Source organism: Venturia canescens, chromosome 7, assembly GCF_019457755.1.
Source record: "Venturia canescens isolate UGA chromosome 7, ASM1945775v1, whole genome shotgun sequence".
NCBI lineage: Eukaryota > Metazoa > Arthropoda > Insecta > Hymenoptera > Ichneumonidae > Venturia > Venturia canescens.
This window is the reverse complement of record NC_057427.1, coordinates 19,012,854-19,035,697: the sequence shown is the minus strand read 5'-3', so window position 1 is coordinate 19,035,697 and position 22,844 is coordinate 19,012,854. Positions and strand designations below refer to the sequence as shown.

General features: G+C 35.3%; 2 protein-coding genes across 5 annotated transcripts; one reads left to right on the top strand and one right to left on the bottom strand.

The window, feature by feature from the left end:
• Positions 1–17,017: 17,017 nt before the first annotated feature.
• On the bottom strand, positions 17,018–19,368 carry LOC122413475 (ubiquitin carboxyl-terminal hydrolase MINDY-3 homolog). The gene is made up of 5 exons (XM_043423850.1): positions 18,861–19,368; positions 18,356–18,782; positions 18,007–18,275; positions 17,638–17,935; positions 17,018–17,539 (listed from the first exon to the last, which is right to left on the bottom strand). Exons 1-5 carry the CDS (start codon positions 18,964–18,966, stop codon positions 17,233–17,235), a joined length of 1,407 nt encoding a protein of 468 aa, XP_043279785.1. The 5' UTR covers positions 18,967–19,368; the 3' UTR covers positions 17,018–17,232.
• Positions 19,369–19,432: 64 nt separating this feature from the next.
• Pbp45 (proximal sequence element A Pbp45) lies at positions 19,433–22,653 on the top strand. 4 transcript variants are annotated; one of them, XR_006261549.1, is made up of 5 exons: positions 19,433–20,386; positions 20,452–20,749; positions 20,809–21,176; positions 21,741–21,887; positions 22,029–22,653. XR_006261549.1 is itself a non-coding variant. In XM_043423854.1 (5 exons), exons 1-5 carry the CDS (start codon positions 20,238–20,240, stop codon positions 22,068–22,070), a joined length of 960 nt encoding a protein of 319 aa, XP_043279789.1. In that variant the 5' UTR covers positions 19,433–20,237; the 3' UTR covers positions 22,071–22,653. The 4 variants fall into 4 exon arrangements, 3 of the variants coding, with proteins under 3 accessions (XP_043279789.1, XP_043279788.1, XP_043279787.1); XM_043423854.1 differs by having other exon boundaries at positions 21,785–21,887; XM_043423853.1 differs by lacking the exons at positions 21,741–21,887; positions 22,029–22,653 and adding an exon at positions 21,245–21,579 and having other exon boundaries at positions 19,433–20,067; positions 20,147–20,386.
• The last annotated feature ends 191 nt before the right edge of the window (positions 22,654–22,844 follow it).

Here is a 22,844-nt window from a genome sequence, read left to right as displayed (position 1 = left end):
GCAGCGTTCAAAGAGTTTAGCCATTTCGCTAAGATTAGCAATCGGTCTTGTGTCTGAAGGTGTAACAGGAGGGCTTGTTTTAATCAGCGGTCGAATGTAAGCTTTCTTCCACAGAGATGGAAAATGAGCAAACCGAAGACAGTTATTAAATACTGATACAAGCACAGGCAGAATAGCCGACAAACCCTTACATAGAGCAAATGGCGATAGTTTATCAGGTCCAGCAGACAAAGACGTGGATGATTTAGTCCTGAGTAAAGTAGTTACATAGTGGGTAGAAATCTCGGTGAATTCAAAAACTGGCCTGTTTTCATCAAGCGGTGTGAGAGATCTTAAGAACACATTTAAAGAACAAGGAGGCGTAGCGCAGGAAACCTGCACATAATACAAATTAAGTTCTTCACTCGAGAAAAACGTGAATGGAGACAGCGAGTTTGTTCTTATCAAACCAAGATTTGAGAGTTCTCGCCACAGAGAAGAAGGATCTCTGGTGGATGACACTCTATCAAGGTAATACTGATTTTTAGCATGTTTCAATCTAAGAGCGAGATCATTTCTGAAATGTTTATAGATAGCCATGTTTAAAATATTTCCTGATCTTCTAGCTTGTTTGTACATTACATTTTTACGTTTTATAAGATCTTTCATTTCATTTGTTAGCCACGGTGCTAAAGGTTTATTTATTTTAAAAGTAGTAAGTGGTGCATGAATGTCAAGAGAAGTAAGTATTTGATAGCAAAAAGAATCCAGTAAGACATCAATATTATAAGTAGATTCACATGAGTTGAATGATAAAAGATTATTATTCTTTAATAAAAGATTTAACGTTTCAGTAAACTCGTTATTATTAAAATTTCGCAAGGTGCGTTTAGTAACAATGCGCTGTATTTCTCGAGCTACAGGGAAGGCATAATGCAAAGTAAGAAGGTCATGACCAGCAATAAAAGGCGCTTCAGATTTGTTAAACAGAGCTATTTTGTTTGGATTGTCGATGACAAACACATCAAGCCATGAGTCAGAACTTTTTGTGTGGTGAGTAGTCTCCGATTCGACAATGTGGAGAGCTTGAGAAAAAACAAGATCTCTCAAGTAGTTACCTTCAAAGTTATTGCAGGCTAGATCACAGTTTAAGTCGCCAGATATAATAACATTTTCGTAAAGTTGAGAAAAACGCAGGAAATCATCAATGAACGAATGAAAGAGTAAACCTTTGGGTCTTCTATACATAGAGACAAATAGAAGCACATAGTTTGTGATTGTACGAATCTCGAAAATAATATATTCTGGGGCATTTGAAAATTGGCTAGGTGAAGAAGCGAGTATTTTTACTTTAAGAGATTCGTGAACGTAGCATGCAACTCCACCTCCAACTTTACCCTCTCTATCGTTGCGAATAAGTACATAGCCCTCCAACTTGACTAAATCATCAGAAACTCGAGAATGGAGCCAAGTCTCACTGATGGAGATAATATGTGAAAAATTAAATGAGAAATAAGCTCTAATTTGATCAATGTGTCCGAGTAAAGAATTAGCATTTAGCGAGGAAATGGTTAATAGATTGTCGCAAAGTACAGTCTTCTTATGATGAGTTGATGAAATATCGGACGTTGACGTTGAACCATCTAATGATTTGGGTAGTAGTCAAGTAATCTTCGAGAAGTCCACATCAGAATTAATCGAAATGATCTCGGACCCATCCATTTTGCGCACAAATACTCCGCGCGAAGTGGCCCAGGCATGTTTCCATCCACGCTCTTTAGTGATTGAGCGAACACGGCCAAGAAATTGGTGTATTTGAGGAGGGAGAAACTCTTTTATTATGATGTTTCCATTTGTGTTTGCCGAGAAAACCTCATTGATGGAAAGTATTCTCTTCTTCCGTTTCATTAACAAAACCTCGTTACACACCGATGCCGATTTGAACCGAACCAAGAAAGATTTTGAGCGTACTTGAGATGACGTTTTATGTTGATCACCAATAGCACCTTGAGGCTTTTTTTCAAGGCTGCGAACGTCCATAATATCAGATGAACATTCAGCTGCACCGAGAGAAGATAAGATCTTATCAACAAGTATTCTCGGTGAGTCATTTAAAGATGCCGGTAGATTATGAATTACTATCCCCGGTGACGTCAGCTGGGCACTTAGATTTGCAACATTAGTCACAATACCATCCATCTGTGATTTCAACTCCACATTCTCTGCAGCGATGTTTTCAGTTCGGTTACTAAGAGCTGCCACGTCAGTGCGTACTTCAGAAATAAGTTCACCCATATTATCTTGATTTGTCGCAAGGTTTGACACTTCAGTACGAAGAAACGAAATATCTTGGACAACTCCATTTATTGTCTCAGAAAGAGACTCAAATCTCGACGTCATTTGGCTCTGCATTGAGACCAGGTTTGCATTGATCGCCGCAGTGTTCGATTGAATTTGACGCATCACATCTTCTAATGTAATGGGCGAAGATGAACCAGCAGCTTGAGAGACATGTGAATCTGAAGGCTTGGACCAAAGACACGGGCCACAGCAAAAATTTTTAAACTGTTCATTGTTGTGAAGGTCAATTTCAAACTTAGTCGACGCACATTCAATATGAAATGTTTCTTTGCACGAGCCTTTACAAACAACAATGTCATTTTTGGCTAAGCGTTTGCAGATGGAACAATAACGTTTCGTCATTTTGATAAACTCTACAGACTGCACAGAATAGAATGATCAGCAATTTTAAATTTCAAAGTTGCTCCGAATAAAGAACTTATCGGTTGATGGTAAAGTAGATCACTCGACAGAGAACCAAAGTGATCGAGGTCGATAAGTAGTGATTAAAATTCAGAATTGTTTCCAGTTCACTTCAGAGAATACACTAAGATATTGACGGGATTCTATCTGATTTGATATGCCTCGATCACTGGTCGATGAAAGCCGATATTGATGTGTCAGTCAGTATCATTGACAGATAGGGTTATGTAATAAGCCGGTGTACAATTTTCAGAACGGACGAAATAACGAAATTTTCACATAAAATGAGCAAAAAGAACGCCTTATAAGAACAATAATGTTCGAATTTTCACTTATTGTGCTGATTTGCACAAGTAAATTGCACTGATTAGTTGAGCAAATGATAGGCACTAACACATTCACAGGAATTTCGTATGGCCGTAACTGACAGATCACAGTGAAAACGCCGTCAGAATCAAAATTTGTAATATTCACAAAAACACACTGCTTCTCAGATAAGTAAAATAACGTAATAGTTGAACACACTACTAATTACAACTAACACACTATAATAAATTATTTTGTTCGTTAATTATAGATGAAAAATAACTTTATACTGACAAGGAAAGTCTTTCTGCTGTCCCCCTCCGATTTTAATGAAACTTGAATATGTTATTCTACATCAAAATCTAAGAGACACGTATTTTTTTTTATCGGCGGAAAAACGTTTCTAGGGGGTGAAATCATCCCTTGAAGTTGAGACCTCCGAGGGGTACTTTTCAGGTTTCACCTATTTCCACTTGAGATAATCGAATGCACCCAAATGGATAATTACCTTAATGATAAACGATGAAAAATGCAACTGGTTTCACATCGGGGGGTTGCATAAGAAAAAAGTTATAGGGGTTGAAATTCACAAAATCGTTATAACAAAAAAACTATTGCACCTATCTCGATGAATTCAATTGCATTTTGAAGGGGGTAAAAAAATAGTAGATACGGGTTTTTGCGTTTTCCTCGCAAATCAAGTTAAGGGGGTGAACTACCCCTATGTATGTTTACGCTTAATCTCAATCAAACGGCAGTAATTCTTTTTTTTCTTGTTTCCTCTCCTCGTAATACGTTTTTTCTTCAAATTTACAACATCCACATATCAACAGATGGATGGATTTTTCCTGCAATTACATTTTCCTAACTGGTGAAAGTGATAGAACCCAAAGTATGCGTCCAATCTTAATGGTTTGTTTTTTTATTTGAAGGCATTTTGAGACTCTTCTAGTTATACTTAAAAGATTCTATTCAAAATTTATTTAAACAATGGATTTGATCTACTTGAGCAAGGAAAATTGGAAAAAATCGAATTTTTCCGTTGAAAATTCTACCATTTTATGAATTCTTTTTTTTTTGTAACTTTTTACGGTATTCATACGAATTACATCCATAGTTTAAAAGAATTCGCTTATTTATTTTTTCCGCGAAAAATTATAGATTGGATAACTTTTACGAATAACAATTTTTTTTATTAGTTAATAATGAATAAACCACAAGATAAATTTAAAAATATGTATTTCTTATACTTTTCACAAAAATTTCGTAAATACTGACGTATTTTCATAGTTATCATATCTCCCCCCTCTACTTGACGGTGTTATTTCGGAGTTACCTCTGTCCGGTCTGTGACTCGCTCCCAAAATTAGATTTGAAATACGACGCAGAAGCAGTGATAAAACTGCGATCGCGGAATGTATTCACCACAGTCGGTTATTTTTATTTTACACAAAAGAAGTGCCTTACAATTCGAGACTATTTAAAACAAAGTTGCAAGTATTAATCAAAATGAAGATAAATCCTTTGAACGTTATTAGAATGCTTCTCGCAACTTTTGAAGTTATGCGTTTACCGGATTCGCCAGTGAATAACGATGAAATACAGTTGAAAGAAAACATTGAAAATATTTTGTTGACTGCAATGAACGAATACAGTGGTTTCGACATGGTAGAAGAAAATTCTTTGCATTTTGAAGAACCATTTAAGGATCGGGAAATGGAAATTGGTGAAGATCAAGAATGGGCAGACGCCCTGCATGAACCAGAACTTCCGCCTGATACATGCACTCGTGATGACGAAGACTTATCTTACGAGTACAAATTAAGGGCCGTTGAGTATTGGCGCAGCGGGAAGACAGGAAATTTAGGTTTGGGAAGTGTTAAACAAAAGTTCAAGAAAGTGCAATCTATACGACAGTTGCGGCGGTGGGCCCACAATTTGAACAAGGGGGGGACATACAAAGAAAAATTAGCACGAATTTGTGGATACACTTTGGAAAATTTTAAAGCTGCTGTGGATGCTGGTTTAATAGTGCACGATTCCGATTTCAAAAAATGGGCCTTGCATGCTCAAAAAGAAGTAGGGCATACTGATTTTCGTTTCAAAGCATCTCGTACGTGGATAAACTCATTCAAAGCAGCTCATCGTATCGTATCGAGAAAAATTAATAAATTCATTACATCCAAAACAATTGAAGATGGAAAAGTCTTGGAACAACAAAGTCAAAAATTTGTCTATGACGTAAAGCAAAATATTAGAACGTACGAATTGTCAAATATATTTAACGCAGATCAGAGTGGCTTCCAACTAGAAATGCATTCAGGAAGAACTTTAGCGATCGAAGGAGAAAAGCAAGTACAATGTCTTGTGCAATCAGTCTCTTCTACGACTCACAGTTACACTATTCAGCCGACTATATCAGCTGACGGCAAGCTGCTATCTCCTCTATTTTTAGTTTTAAAAGAACCAACTGGCAAGATTGGTCCATTAGTGGAGAAAACGCTTTTCAGACCCGATAATGTGTACATAGAAGTATCCAAGTCTGGGAAGCTTACTTCAGGTATAAATTACATCCACTGTTTTTGTGTAAACATTTTTTCGATTGAAAAAATAATACGTTTTTCTATTTTCAAATCATTTTAAAATTTGGTTGGAGCATGTATTTTTCCCGAAAGTTGGCCCAAAATCATTATTATTGATTGATTCTTGGACTGGACACTGTCCCCAAGCTGTACTTGATGTAAAACCTTCAAATAGAGATGTGAAAGTAATGATTATACCTAAAGGAACTACCGGAAAAATCCAACCCCTCGATGTTTTTGGATTCCGAATATGGAAAAATTTTGTTAGACATTTTTCTGATAATTGTCTTTTGATGAATTATGATATTAATTTGCATTTGAGAAACAATATCATAAAGCTGCAATCACTCGTTCATAACCAACTGTCGTCACCACGTTATATCGATCTTTTCAAATATTCTTGGTACAAAAGTGGTTACATAGAAGAAAAACCTGCGAATTTTGAGAATCCTGTAGATTTTGCATTTGGAGATTCCTGCAACTCACATTGTGAAGTTCCAGGATGCGAAAATGTTGCTATTGTTCGCTGTTCCTGGTGCAAAAAGTCGCTATGTTTTAAACACTTTTTCGATGATTATCATTACTGCAGTACTTACAACGGTTAATAGAGCACACCATTATATGTTCGCTTCTATTTATCGCTATGGTGATTATTTTGTTAGACTGTTGACATATTATTAATAAAAGATATAAGCATATTGTACATTTTTTTTTACTCGACTATGTAGTTTTTCTATACGTCATCCCAAAACTTGGTCTTATCAACCGGAACGAATATGAGTATATGTGTAAGCGCTTATCGTATGCCTATGTTATTATCTCATTGCCAAATATAAATCGGTCAGAATTATCGATAAGTCAGATATAAATACTTTTCCATCTGAAGATTCACCTATAAATAAGTTGGCATTTAGATAAAATCGTTCATTGAATGTTATATCCGCAATATTGTTGTTGTAAATTTGAAGAAAAAACGTATTACGAGGAGAGGAAACAAGAAAAAAAAGAATTACTGCCGTTTGATTGAGATTAAACGTAAACATACATAGGGGTAGTTCACCCCCTTAACTTGATTTGCGAGGAAAACGCAAAAACCCGTATCTACTATTTTTTTACCCCCTTCAAAATGCAATTGAATTCATCGAGATAGGTGCAATAGTTTTTTTCTTATAACGATTTTGTGAATTTCAACCCCTATAACTTTTTTCTTATGCAACCCCCCGATGTGAAACCAGTTGCATTTTTCATCGTTTATCATTAAGGTAATTATCCATTTGGGTGCATTCGATTATCTCAAGTGGAAATGGGTGAAACCTGAAAAGTACCCCTCGGAGGTCTCAACTTCAAGCGATGATTTCACCCCCTAGAAACATTTTTCCGCCGATAAAAAAAAATACGTGTCTCTTAGATTTTGATGTAGAATAACATATTCAAGTTTCATTAAAATCGGAGGGGGACAGCGGAAAGACTTTCCTTGTTAATTGCACTAATTTAATAAAAAACGGAAACAAATTATTCCGCAATATAGAAGGGATATTATTGTGCATCGATAAATGAAAAAAATTGTACATAATGTATATGTTCAAGCTTCCAAAATAACTCTGCAGTTTACATTCGATGACGGCAATTTTTACTTCCCACTTATTCTTCCAGCGAACGAGTTCTATTAGGAATAAGAACTAACCTATACTATTATTAAAAACATAAAATTAATAATGAATCGCATTAAAACAAACTTTTAACGAGATTCTGCCGTGCCATTTCGTTTTTTTATGATTGATTCTTTATTGAATGAATAGTGATGGGCCGGACAAGTACTTTTAACACATATTTAAACATAATTTGTATCGATCCAATCGACGTCGAATTTTGTGAATAATTCCAGAGGATCCTGAAAGTCTGAGAAGAATCGATTTTCTTATAAGTCTCTGCCACCATAGAGTAAGAAATGACTAGCTTGCATGTGATTCTTTTGGATTTGAAAGCTTCTTAGAACAATTCAATAATGTCAAAATTTGGAGTTACTAATAAAATACTTGTCCACCGATTGATATCATAAATTTTAGTGCTGCACGTAATTCAAATGGTAACTTTTTTCAATTCATTAGAAAATACTTGGCCTCGAATTAATATAATAAATTTTAATGCCGCACGTAAATTAGATGGAATTTTTTTCAGTTGATTTAGCTGTTCGAATCTCATAAGAAGAATGAGGCATCGGTTTCCAAAATGATTTCAAGCGCGATTTTTCGGTTTATTATTTTTTACTTGTTATTTGATTCTTTTGACACTTTAAAAAATAGATGCAGATTAGTTTTTTTTTAATATAACGTTTTTACAAGATTTGTAAAATTTTTTTCGAATTGTTCTGTATTTTTTTTTATGAAATAATTTTTTTTACAATTAAAAAAAAATTTTGTTTAAAGTTTTTTTATGGGTGGAATTATCAGCAAACAAGGGACCATCAATGTACTTGTCCCAACCTTTTTTTTCCCTAGGGGAATTTTATGGTTTGATATCACGTCTTTTTTCTCAAAAGATCCTTATTTATGTTCAGATGACTATAAGATTTTAGTTTAAATATCTATGAATTGTTTATAATTTTCGGCGTATAACGTTGGTTTTCACGAAAAAAGACCTATTTTTCGTCGACATTATACTGAAAATATTTCGATAGAGGTTTATTCTTGGACTTTGGTGATTTTTCTCTTTGTCTTCTAATATGTTTCGTCCATTGGGAACTCAAGAGCATGGAGCAATGCGTGTTGCGGGCCGAGATATGATTTTCGGCTGATAACGTTAGGAAAAAGAAAGGAAAAGAGGAAAGATAGATCAAATTTAAGACACAACAAATCCAACAGAATTGGCCCTTTTTAAATGTTGCTTTTGCATTCTGAATCTAGACATTTTCATGTCATTCAAAACATGTCTCTGATGAAATATATTTCCAAAGTTTGCAAGTGGCCGCTGAGATCCAATTATCTACAGTTTGATAGTTGCTGAAAAAAGGCACCCGGAAACATTTATTATGTCAGAACTCAATGAAGCAAAAAAAACTGAGGGTACTTAATTCAACAGAGCAACGGAATTCAAAGACGTTTAAGGTATCTGCATTGGTTTTGGAGAAAAACAATTTCAGGAGAATTCAGGAATGAATTTAAAAGTTTAAAAACTCAGAATAAAATAGAAAACGGAAAATTTAGGAATTTAGAAAAGCTGAAGACGTTTGTGATGAATTTTTGAGATTACATGTTACGGTTGGAGTAAAAAATTTAAATGATTGGCACACATGCTGCGACACAAAAATATGAAAGTTTGGAGGTATTCGCTTCATACCGCAGTAATACAAACTTCAATAGTATTTAAAAAGAAATACTTTAAAACTTACTAAACCAAGTTCTATTACTCATTCTCATAATCAAAGATAGGGGGTGATACTTAACACACATATTTATGCACAGAATTTTCAGAGTTCGCAGGTATCTGCTGCGATTCAATAAATTTTGAAGACAGCAGTTTAAAATCTATCGATAAATGAGCAACTGAAAACTTCTGTGATGAGTTTTTTACTTCATATATATGTTACAGTTAGTTTTAAAAAGTAAAAGGAGTGGCACAGTATATCAATTTTATAATTCGCAGATTTTTGCTGTATTTCAATAATCCAAATCCATAGTATTATAGAAAAAAGTTGGCAAAAGTCATGATGTTACGTTGAAATGACATAGCGAACATTGTATTCAGAAATTCTGTATGTTCCCATGGATGTTAGCAGGCATTATATTTGATCGCATCCAAAACGGAGCAACTGTAGACTTAGTGTAATGAATCTTTTCACTAATAATTCCACATTTGTAGTTTGCAAAGTGGGAATACTCAACATACATGTCATTTCATAAGTATTGTTGTCAAAATTTGTGTTTGCCTACTGCATTCCAAAGATTCGACTTTTCATATGATCAGCAAACAAAGCATCCAAAGACTTTTTGGAATAAGTTTCAAAATTTGTTACTCGACGGACCAGGTGGAAAAAGTATAACTACACTTATATCAAGACCAGAAACTGTTTTGAGAATCTGATGTACAAAATGTGAGATTGATGATCATAGCTGGAAACCTCTTGAATCACGTTACCACAATCAGCATGAAGAAATAGTAGAAAATCATAGGACACATATTAAGCAATTAATTAATGATATGTATCGATCCGCTGCAAACCGATGGAGTGAAAACAAGGATCGGAGAGGGCAGAGCCAAACTGAATATGAAGCCAAATATGGGAAACATGAGAAATAAATTAGAAAACATTTATTCAATTAAAGTTTACAACATCATTCTAACAGTTCTGTGTGTTTTTGTTGTATTTATTCATATATATAATCTGACGCCTTCATATATATAACCTAGCCTACTGACGATATATTTACACTGGACAATATTTCTCGCACTCTGTTTTAATTGAAAGATTATTTTAGTTAACGCTTATTTCCAGTCGAACAAAATCATGAAATCTTGAAGTTTTCGTTGACATATGCATCGCGCATTTTTTATATCCTTTTTCGCACACATATCACAGACTACATTTACGCGGCCGCTTTGATACTGCTTTAGTATATCACAAAATTTAACGAAATAAATAGTAATATGCACTTCGTTAGATGACGGAAATTATTTTTAGTTATCCCGCACGCACTTCATAACATCATAACCCCAAACGTCAACATGACGTGAAACTTCGGCTGGTGACTTTCGAGCTCTCGGCATGTGACGTCAGTCCGCGACACCGCCGCGAAGTTAGACCGAGGGACATGAGGCCTTGATGGTATTATATACAGACATGTCAAATTTCTAAATGTGTTAGTAACTTTTGCATAATCTTGAGCCTGTGCAAAGTTTTTTCTCAGCAATTACGCTACTGATCGTGTTGGTTTCGGGCTCATTCGAAAGAGATTTTGAAATTTAGTCTCCAAACTAATTTTCGCTTAACAAAACATCTCTTGAGCTCCGCAATGCCAGAAAATGACATGCCAGTTTTACCCCCACCACCGCGAATCGTTTTATTCAGAGAAAAGATAGTCTCGGCGAGAGCCTCAGGCCAGCAGACGACAGGGCTGTCAAAGTCTCGGCGAGAGCCTCAGGCCAGCAGACGACAGGGCTGTCAATGTACTTGTCCCGAGACTCTACCGAGTCTCTTGATCCCCCAGAATCGTGGAGACTATGAAGAAACATGTACCTGTGGAGTAGCTTTACAGCGAATCTACCAGAGATATCAGAGTTTAAAAATCTTATAGAGTTGAAATACCATTGAATAAACCCTTCAAATTTCAAAAGGCTATTTTTTTTCCCTGCCGTTATAAAATCGCGAAAAAACCCCATAAAATCCGGCTGCCACACGGGGTGACCATCTTATGTTGGATTTGATTATTCCAATCTATCAATATCGCGTTGTCTGAAAAAAAAAATTCGAATACCTTAGTCGTTGAAATCGTGTCGTTATTTAACGACATTGAAATTTATAATTCGTTGCGATTTTTTGAATTTTTAAATAAATTAGCCGTAATTTAATTAAAAAATTTTTGTTTCCTTTTTTTCGATATTTCTTTCAACGAGACGGGGAATAATTTTAATTAAAAATTTATTCAATAAATGTCTTTTCGCAAATACATTCTGTTGGATGATAATCATTACATCTGAACAGTAGTCTCAGTGAATAAACCCTACATATGTTACTCATGTAGTGTGCATTCCTTATAACGAACAAAAAATGAATCAACAATAACAGAATATTATCTATTATTGTGCCCTAACATGAAGAATTTGATTTTTCAATATTCTGTAAAATTTTTTCAAGTTCACAGTGCACAAAAAGTAGTAAAATCAAATCATAAGTAACAGCACGAATGCTGTGGAAAAATTGGAGACAAGTACATTTATGTTTTATGCCACCTGGACAGTAGTCTCAGTGAAACTTCATGTGACACTCGTGTAGTTCAAAACACAAATGCACGATGATTTATAAGAAGCTGTTCGATCTATTCTCTCGAATCTTGCTTCAAATGAGCAATTCATTTCTGAAAGTTAAAAAAAAAAACATTACAAACGTAATAAATAAAAAAAATGAATCTTCTAAATCTTGGTAATGTATGAAAAACGTTTGGTGTTCTAATTAACAAAACGGTGTCAAATAAATGCAAAAGTGACGAGTACATCGGATGACGAATGAAAAAAATTGAAGACATGATGGTATGTAAAAAAAAATTTCGAAATCAACTGTAAATAATTTCAACAAAATAATTAAGTAAAGCTTTCACAAATTATGAAAAAGCGTTATATTAAAAAAAATACAAATCCGTAAATATATTGTAAAGGAAAAAAAATTCAAATAGAACGTGAGAAATTCATTCCTACGGGAAGTATCCGGAATTTGAGAAAGTTCTAGTTAATCAAAAAAGTTACCATCTGAGTTATGTGGAGCACTAAAATTTATAACATCAATCGGAGAATGAGTATGTTATTAGTAAATAATCCATAATTTTTCACGATATGAAATTGTTCTGAGAGAAGCGTTCAAATCCAAAAAAAAAATCAGGATCCCCTGGTATTCACAATATTCGACGTCGATTTCGTATCGGTATAAATCATGTTTAAATATGTGCTAAAAGTATTTGTCCGGCCCATCACACTTTTCACTCAAATTGCTCATTCAAATAAAAATCAAACTAGACGTTAATTGATGCGTTATTTTTATAAAACTAGCATTAACGGTGGCGTTACACGCCCACTTGAATTTGGACATCATTCCACATATGCTCGGTGGCTACTATCTCTTCGCAACAATTCGGGATAACAAATAAACAAAACCATTGCAACGAATAGAATCTTTACATTTCGATATTTCGAAATTTTTTTCTGTAAGAAAGGGGGAACAGTAATTCACTAGGGAATCACTTTTAATCGAATTTCAAGACACTTTTTCATTAATTCACAATAATATCTCTTGTATATTACAGAAAAAATTGTTTGCATTTTTTCTATAAAGAATGCAATTAAGTTAAAATCTCTAGGAAGTCCTTTTCTCAATTCCCTCTGTGTGCATACATGTGATCCATCAAATCTAGAAGAGTCCTGATTTTTATTTGAATGAGGACTCTTCTAGATTTGTTATCCCGAATTGTTACGAAGAGATAGTAGCCGCCGAGCATATGTGGAATGATGTCCAAATTCAAGTGGGCGTGTACACCACCGTTAATGCTAGTTTTATAAAAATAACGCATCAATTAACGTCTAGTTTGATTTTTATTTGAATGAGCAATTTGAATGAAAAGTGATAGGCCGGACAAGTACTTTAGCACATATTTAAACATCATTTGTACCGATACGAAATCAACGTCGAATATTGTGAATACCAGGGGATCCTGATTTTTTTTGGATTTGAACGCTTCTCAGAACAATTTCGTATTGTGAAAAATTGTGGATTATATTGTTACGTCCCAGTATCAAACTGGACGCCCCTCACTTTTTCGTTTTCCATTTTCAAATCGTCATCGTCATTCGTCGATAAATAGTCTACATTCGATAGTATATTCAGACATAAAACATATTCCAAAGAATCTAAACCACCCCAGAACAATACATGGATCGTAAACCGATACATCCTGTAAGACTCTGGACGCTCTCGCATACCCTTTTTTTTCTTTAACTTTCCATTTTCCCAAATTTTTCACCACTAAAACTACAGGACCAGTACCAGAAATAAAAAAACAGTCCTTATTTCCAAGTTATTGCCTGCCTAACATTTTCCAAACTCACACTAAAACTCCACATCTGCGTTTCGAAAGTTATGTTTCTCACGAGTCCCGAAAATGCACGCTCCATATTCAAGTGGAACACGTGCAGATCTTAGAAACCCCGCTCAATACACTTTCCCTAATTCTGAAAAAATCTCGCGCGACTTTTCCTCCAATCATATCTCCGGAAAAGTCTCCCTCATATTCAAATCCAATCACCAAACCACACTTTACGACCTATTAACCAATCCAAATTGAAAAACCTTATAGAAAAAATCCCCTCTACAGCATCCAACCCCCAAGATGCATCTCATCCTCTAACTCCGACCAAGTCAAAAAGACTCTAGTTTTAAGGCAGTTAGCAGCGAACCTCGAATCATTCAAGATCGGAGAACTCTCCTTCTCTAATCCAAATCACTTAGGAGAACTCTGTCATAATCGCTAACTCAAAAGTACATAGTAAAAACATTTCAATTTTAAAGTGTAAATAAATGTAATAGTCAATCAATAAATTCATCAATATATTTTGTAGTGAACAAAATATCATCGCATACACTTATTTCGTGAAGCCTTCAACACCACTCCGTGATTAGAAACCTCTTCTAATTCACGAGCACAGCATCATCACAAGGTCACGTATACCTGAAAATATAACGTGTGGCCTCGGGCTCCGCACTAGTTCCAAGGAAGACTCACCGGCAGCGATCTCAAAAGTACACCCTGCCTCTCTAAATCGGCGACTGTGCGTCCCCATCTAATCCTCCCTCTCGGGACGTAACAATATACTAATAAAATACTCATTCTCCGATTGATGTTATAAATTTTAGTGCTGCACATAATTCAGATGGTAACTTTTTTGATTAACTAGAACTTTCTCAAGTTCCGGATGCTTCCCGTAGGAATGAATTTCTCAAGTTCTATTTGAATTTTTTTTTCCTTTACGATATATTTACGGATTTGTATTTTTTTTAATATAATGTTTTTTCATAATTTATTGTGAAAGCTTTTCTTAATTGTTTTGTTGAAATTATTTACAATTGGTTTCGTAATTTTTTTTTACATACCATTATGTTTTGAATTTTTTTCATTCGTCATCCGATGTACTCGTCACTTATTTGCATTTATTTGACAACGTTTTGTTCCTTTGAATCAAACGTTTTTCATACATTACCAAGATTTAGAAGATTCATCTTTTTTATTCATTACGTTTGGAATGGTTTTTTTTATAACCTTCAGTAATGAATTGCCCATTTGAAGCAAGTTTCGAGAGAATAGATCGAACAGCTTCTTATAAATCATCGTATTTTGAACTACACGAGTGTCATCACATGGGGTTTCACTGAGACTACTGTTCAGGTGGCATAAAAAATAAATGTACAGTTAAAACAGTTAATGCCTGGACCTATCAATTGTTACCGACCGTTCAAGTTGCATTATGGCAGATCCAGGCATTAATGGAACATAGTGTACCTGTTACGATGTATTGCACAAATTCATTGTTTTTTAATTTGCCATTCCTTTTCCATCCAACTATTTTATTGAGTAGTTCGACGTGAGATCCCGCGCTGTGTATATAAAGAAAAATATACATTCTCGACTAGTTCGACTGATAAATTCATTACTCCAAATGCTTCCTATTCAACGCGTTTTCTTTTCTCAAATTAATTTTTACATAGCTTACTCCTTTGTTCATCCATTTCAGTACCTGTGTAATTCATCCAATCATCTGCCCATTTGGTAAAAAAATGAGTGTACGGAAAAACAAGTGAAAGTGACCCGTGGACAAATTAAAATGCGTATGCGCATGAAAGAATGGCCGTATCTATATCCGTACAAGATTAAGGGTGGGTTGTTCCAACTTCTAGGTAAACCTATCTGACAATTAAAGGTCTACAAGTCAATGCTTTTACCCGCCAAATAAGCTACCTAGAAGTTGGAACAACCCGCCCTAAGGCATATAAAGGGATTAATTCATTTTATTTCTTTATCCGTTCGTTTGATTGATCAATTTTATCCATAAATTTCAGTCATCTATATTGTTTACCAAATCATTATATAACAGGGCCTCTTTTATTTTTTTGGGGGATCGGTTTTTTTCACAATCGTTCATACAATACTAATTAATTATTGTTTTCATAGTAAATTTGAACAATTGTCTCTTCCCGAGCTTCCATTTGAAAACCGTGCACGCCAAGTTTGTGTGTAATGGTGACAATGAATTTGTGCAGTACATCGTATAGATACAAAATGCATGCGCTTGTACGCGCATTTGTGCTTTACTATTTATAAAAGATTCTTGTATCATATTGTGTAAAATGTTTCAAGTTTATAACCTGAGCTAGCATAAAAGCAGATAATAATCTTTTAATAAATGCAGAATCATTCTAGAAACCTTTGTGCTCTGTGACGCTTGCTGGAAAATTTACCTGAAGAAGTGAGTGATTAGAGCTAAAAGTGTACACGAATGCATTCCACAAGAACCGTAATTCATTCACTGTACTTGGCTACGTTAGAAAATGATCTCATTTTTTTCCCAAAATTCTGAATTCCTACAGGAAACATAATTCATTCACTGTATATGTTACAACAGATCTCATATTTTTTCATAGTTAAAAATTTTTTCAAATTGTTTTATTGACAATGCAAATATAGAAAATCATTTAAAACTACGGTCACGACCTTTTAATACTTGGCGTGCCTTTTTTACTTTACGAAGTTTTAATACTTACACAATTTTATCTCACCATTCACTCTTCAAATTTTTATCAACCATTCACTCATATAAAAATTCTCATACTGATGGGTACCACTCTCAATGGAAGCTGGCAATTTGATTGGCATATATTTTATGTCCTATCAGTCCTAAGGTCAGTCTGTATTAACGAAAAGGCTCTAATCGAGGTTTAATCGAGCAAGGTTATTGAGGGAAGTCATACGTTTTTGTTTACATCTAATTTATAAAATATGTTATCCAATACAGACTGACCTTATAAATAGAACCATACAATCAATCCGAATTGGATTGCAAACGTGCATTGAAAGTGGTGGCCATTGCTTTGAGCATCGTTTCAGAGTAGGTTGTGGCACCGTTTTTGTATTTGATTTGAGGCTGGAAACATTAAAAATTTCATTTTATTGATTTCTCATGCTAAATTTGATCGATCATGATGAAACTTGGTGTGTGAACAAATTCGTAGTTCCTCGATAAAATTATGAAAAAAAAAATTGTGGATCTATTTGAAAAAATGGAGGTGACCTTGAAATACTCGAAGCACCTCCACCTAAATGAACCTCGTAGCCACTATTCGATGGCCCTCTATAAAGTATACAACTTTTGTAGGAAAAGTTTTTTCCTAAGTTAGCAAGTTAGAAAATATTTCTACTACTAATAGTTATTCTTCTCCTTTTTGGCCATTTCCCCGAAGAAGGGGAATGTGCAACTACTAATAGTAATAGTTGTTGCCTCACCATATATACATGTGAATTGTAATGTAGTGATAACTATTCTATGAACTATAAAATTTTTTAAATTATGAAAAATTCAATAGAAAAAAGTATAAATTTACCAAGGCCAGGATTAATTATTTCGGAAAAAACAGCTGGAATTTAGATCGCAGACCCAGCTTCTAATTGAACTGGAATCGTTTACTGCTCGAAGGCTATTTTTCCATAGCCTTCCCTGTTTATTATCTCATATGGGCGCAATTTTATTTATCATGTCTATAATAATAATTACAATTACAATAATAATAATGCTAGGAGTAATAATAAATTATATTTGAATTATCATCAGTAATTAATCAGTTCAATAGTCGTTAATTCAAACTGGGTGTTTTTTCGGTTTTCCACTGAATTTCAATACTCGGCCATTTAGTCTGCAGTACAGTGAGCATTGGATTACTGTCCAAAATACACTTGACATTGCACTCAAGCAGTACAGCCTGTCCAACGTGGTACTTCAATCTATTATCAGGATTACTACGAGGTAGACCATTGTAATGATACAATGGGAATGTGTCAGGACAAGTTCGAGGTTCTTCCGGAAAGAATTCATCCATAAATCCCACCAAAAGTATTATGCCAAGGCATTCACTGTCCAACTTTTTCCTCATTATGTTGACACTACAAGAGAAACAATGATTTGTTGCTATTGATCTTTGTGAGTTCTAGACAAAAAAACGAGCCTCCAATGAAGGGAAAAGTGATTTTTGAATACTGACTATTCCATATCTGCACAGAGACCAAGTTCTTCTAAAACATCCTGGAGTAAATTTGTTGAAATGAAATTGTTACCCTCTGGATCAAATTTTTTAAATACTCTGCGCGCCCGTTCTGCAGGTGTTTCTGGACTGACCAATCTCCGGTCTGTTGAAAATAGTACAGTCAAATGAGTTTCTGAGCCAAGTACCCACACAGGATGAGAAGGTGATTTTAGGAAAGCTCCAACTTCGCAGTAGCGTAGATGTTCAAGTAGTGCTAAAAATCCGACAGCATTTTGTTTGTCAATCCCTCGGAGTTCTGAACAAGAAAATATGTTAGTGAGACAGATAAGGTACATTACAAACATGGAATAAATAACGATTACTTACTGAGTCCTCCGATATCTTGATCATAATCCCAAACATGACCAACTGCTCGTCCTGTGAGCATAAGGTTTATCAAACTTTGGCTTCCATAACCATAAGTTGAGTCTATTATAGGTTCTGTTGGATCAGATATTTCTGAGCGCATTCCTGATACTCCCTTAGTACACACAACTGTGTATAAAAGTAGGAGAATACCGAACGGTTCTTTAAGCATGTCGATTCTGTCTATAAAATACTTTTCAACTTGCTCTGCATTGTCAACCTCGAGTATTCTAAAAAATAGATAATAATTACCATGCATATGAATTTGACTGCTTGAATAATTTAGCAATTGATCAAAATCAAACAAAACCTCAATCGTGAATGAAATAATTCTGAAAGAAGGATCGGTTGAACTCTTTCTTGTCTCAACTTGTCTTCAATAGACGGTTCACACACAGGGGAATCTAGATTTGGAGCATTGGAATGTTGATAGACTTGGCCATTTTCCACGAAATCCGGATAAAGGTGAGAATTCATTGGGGTAGGTGCTGTTGGTTCATCCACATATACAATACGGTATATAGGCTTATTTGGATTAGCAGACTGGGATATTATTTCTGTGGCTGCTTTTGCTAATAGACCATTCTGTTTACTGGTATCGACAGATATCCAAGCATCTGGTTGACTCTCCAACAAAAGTTGCTTCAATATAAAAGCTTGTACAGGAGCGATTACAGCACAGGGTCCACCCTCTGTCTGAACAAGAGCAGTTGGTTCCTCAGAACTGAAATAAAAGCCTAAGATCTTTCAATTGTTAGACTCTATCACCTTGTGACACAAAATAAGACAGAGATCTAGTTTGATATTCTTCTCACCCTGTGCCCATCTTTTAAAGACATCTTCCTTTACGTTATTTCCCCAAAGCAGAATTTTAACTTGCTGAAGGAGCTCAACATCCTGGCTTCCAAAATTCTCTGCCATTATTTGTTTAGCCCAAAATTATTCTCGATGGCGGTGATACACGATCGCGTTCCGGGTGAGCCTAACAGGTTAACTATCGCGATATTTTCTTGCCTAATTTGTACTTCTTAAAAGTCTTAAACTCTCTCTCCGCTTACACCTTTATTCGCGGATAGAAGTAATACCCGCGACGATTGGTACCTTTTCACATTCTCATCTTTTTTCAACTTTAAACAATTCTCGTGTAATTTTCGTTTTTATTGCCTATATTTGTTATTGTTACTATTTCTCTATTGGGTCTATAAATTTTATATTGCCCTCTTCGTTACTTCTTAACGAAATGCCGCTCACGTAAATAAAATAGATCGGCCGCGTCGTCGCTCGATCAAAACGCGTATCGCGTATAACCTGAATTCTGGATTGTAACGACAGCAGCTGCTCAGCGCGCGGCCATCTTACATTGAGTTTACAGTACCACTACTACATAACCACTGACTTCCGTAAACTTGACCAAACAATTTGAGCTTTTCCAAATTTTATTTATAAATTATATGTTTCGGGTGGTCGTTCAGTGATTATTAGCACCCATCTAAAATGTTAGGTAGTCATTCGTATTTCATAATTGAAATATCAACATTTGAGAGCATATATATATATATATAGACTAAACACTTTTGATCTTTTTCATGAAAACGATTAGATATCAGGCAAGCTATATAGTGCTATATATAAATCGATGTAGATAATTGTCCAGTGACCATGCACAATTGGTATGCGATGTTATAATAAGTGTATTCTGATAAGTCTCAATCGAAAGGGAATCGTAATAAGTTAGTGATATTATAAAAACTTGAAAGCAGCGCAAGATATTGCCGAAGATTTAATATTTTTCGTACAATAATTAACCTGCAAATATTAAATCGATGTATTATCGTTCGAGTTCAGTGATAATTTGATTAACTACAAACGATGATTAGTTTGATTAACGACAATTTGAATTAACTATATTTTCAAAAATATTGAACTAATTGAACAGAATTTATAAAAACGCTCGCTAGATGGTATGCAACATGGCCGCCTCATATGTTTACGTTTGCATCGGGTGCGGGTGCCGCTATGAGAGTAAGCAGTACAGAAGTACTTTTTTCTGTCTTCGGTGTTTGCGGATCATTAAAAAGTGGATTGATTCTTTTTCGTAAAGTTTGTGCAGATGGAAAGTATTTACAAGAGCATTCCAGAGTTTACAGAGAAGAATATATTAATACAGCGTTCAAAGAGAATTTTAGATTAAAATGGCAGAGAATAGATCATCGTCTCATTGTCTTATTGGGTTCAGAGAGGACTGTGCAAAATTGATAGATCGCTTTGGAAAACTTGGAACGGTAAGATTCCAAGGATTTGCAGACATATGGAGGGATATGAAGCTTTCTCTGATATTTGGGTAAGTTTAACACAATTCAGTGAACTATTTTATATTGCTTTAATGTATAAAATTGCTTATTACAGTGGACGTAAATCTTTAATGGAGCAGATTGAATTTTGCGAAGACACCCTCATAGAAGCTAAAGAATTTTTTTTACCTCCACTATCCTTCAAAGAAAGAATCGGTGGACTTTATTTACTTTATGCTCTCTATTTCAAAATGCCACTTAAGGGACCCAAAATTAGAGTCAAAATAGAAGATTGGCAGGATATTGTTGAAATCAGAGGAGAAATAGTCCAGGCAGAACATCATGATGCCAGTTTTATTCTATCCAAACTTATGCTGGAGAATGCATTTGTTCACTCTTCACTCGAGCAAGAGGTATGCAAATTAATGTTGCCCGAATCTCATCAAGCCACGTAATACAGCAATTTTGGTAGTTTGCTCTAGAAAAAAGTTATCGTCTAAAGGGCTCAAAACTGCGTAACACATATTCGATCTTGAGCGACATCAGAGAACTCGCTGGTCCAGGTGATCTTTTAAATCGAGTCAATGTTTTTGGTGAGTATTATCGTTTGATCAAAGCGTGTGAGACAGAGGATCGATCGACAAAAGATCATCGGAGAACGATTCGTCCTCCCGAATGTCTGAAACTATACGACTCATCATTTGGTAAGCACCTCTTGGATGCTGTTGAACAGCTTGAAAACTCAAGGAAATTTATAAAGTTCGCGAAAACTCGTGGACTTTCGACTCCAGATGATTCATCAATTCAGAATACTCAACCGGAAGTCGAGAAGGCTCAGTTGTGAGTACATTAGTTTCTGTAAACTTTTTAATCAGCTATGCATTAACATCATTCTTCCGAAATGACAGAAAAAAAAGCCGCACATTCAATAGCAATCCTATAAGAAATTACCTTGGCCACGGATTTGACACGGACTCGTCGGTATCGGAAAACGAAGAATTCATAAATAGAGCAATACGAAATGATATGCCAGATCATATTTTTCATGATTCACCTATTTCGGATTAACAATATCATGATATAATATGAAATTAAATCAACGCTGATGTTGTCAACTTTGTAAGCCCAGCCTTAAATAGACATGACTGTGAAATGGCAACGAATTTTATTAACTTATCACGTGTCAACGATAAATATTTCTTTATATTTTTTGCGTAATAATAAATAAAAAAGTTAAAGCGGATAAGAGAAGACAAATGATTATGATATTTTTCAATGCTGTGTTGAAATTGCAAGATTTCTTAGTCATTCCTATTGCCATTTACATATGCGTACTTATCGTTCTTGGCGCTTCTCTTATAACGTTTCAATAGACTTTAAGCTGATTATTATCATCAAAACCAGCACTGTGACCGGCGTTCCTTACAATGAAACTGGTACCATCATAGTGCATTCTTCGTTCCCCGCGGCGGACGAAAAGATGCGAGGTTTGACCAAGTGAAGCAGTGCAGTGAAGAAAAGGTGTCGTTAAAGAAGCGGTACCGTTACTCGGTGAGGTTCTCAGCTGATATTTATTGCTGTTTCTTGCAATCCTGTAATTTTTTCGGTGTCGAAATCACAGTAGTCAAAACAAATTGCTTAGAACATAAACAGCGGATTATATTGTCCTATTAATCTTGAGTTATCTTTTAGGCCACTTGGCAAGTACCTGACAAGACCATCGGGGGTTTGTGAAATTCGAACGTTGTTTATTATCCAGTTTTCTACACCTTCATCCGTAAGCCAATACTGTGCGGCTCCGAGCGCTGAGGATGCTTCTTGAAGACACGAAGGCCCGTGTCTCGATTCGGCATAAAATACGTTGAGAGAAAAGTCCTCCACGAAATACGCAATGAATATAGGAAGTTTATAATCATCGATGTTTGCTAAAGCACACTTCTCATCATGAAAAAAAATTTACCTGACTCATGTCTGAGAAAGAATCAGTTGTCGTCCTTGTGCCAGCAGCGTCAACCAGGTAAACGAGGGCGCATTGTTCGGATGTGAAACTAACTCCTTTATACCACATTTTTGCGTATCTACGTATAGTAAAAATGCAAAGGGAAAGAGATAGAATTGTCGTATTAAATTCAATGGGGAACAAACGACTAATTATACTTGTTGTTTCCGTGTGCGTCATGAGCAAGAATCTCAACTCGCGAACCGTACTGATAAATTCTTCCATTGGGATGTAAAAGCGCAGATGCAGCACCCGATCCACTCAACGATAACACTATATTATTCTTGGAGACAGATAAATGTATTGAATATTCCTGAATTGTGTTTTCGTAATGAGTTTCATACTTTGAAATTAATGATCCTGACGGCACGGTCGATCGTCATATCCACTCGTACTCTACTTCGAAGTCGCAGCGATATCGTTCCGTGGGGAGTTGCCATCGCTCCACTGCTCGATACACCTCCGTTACCCATTATTCCAATATCAGTCTCGTTATCGTGCTGATGATA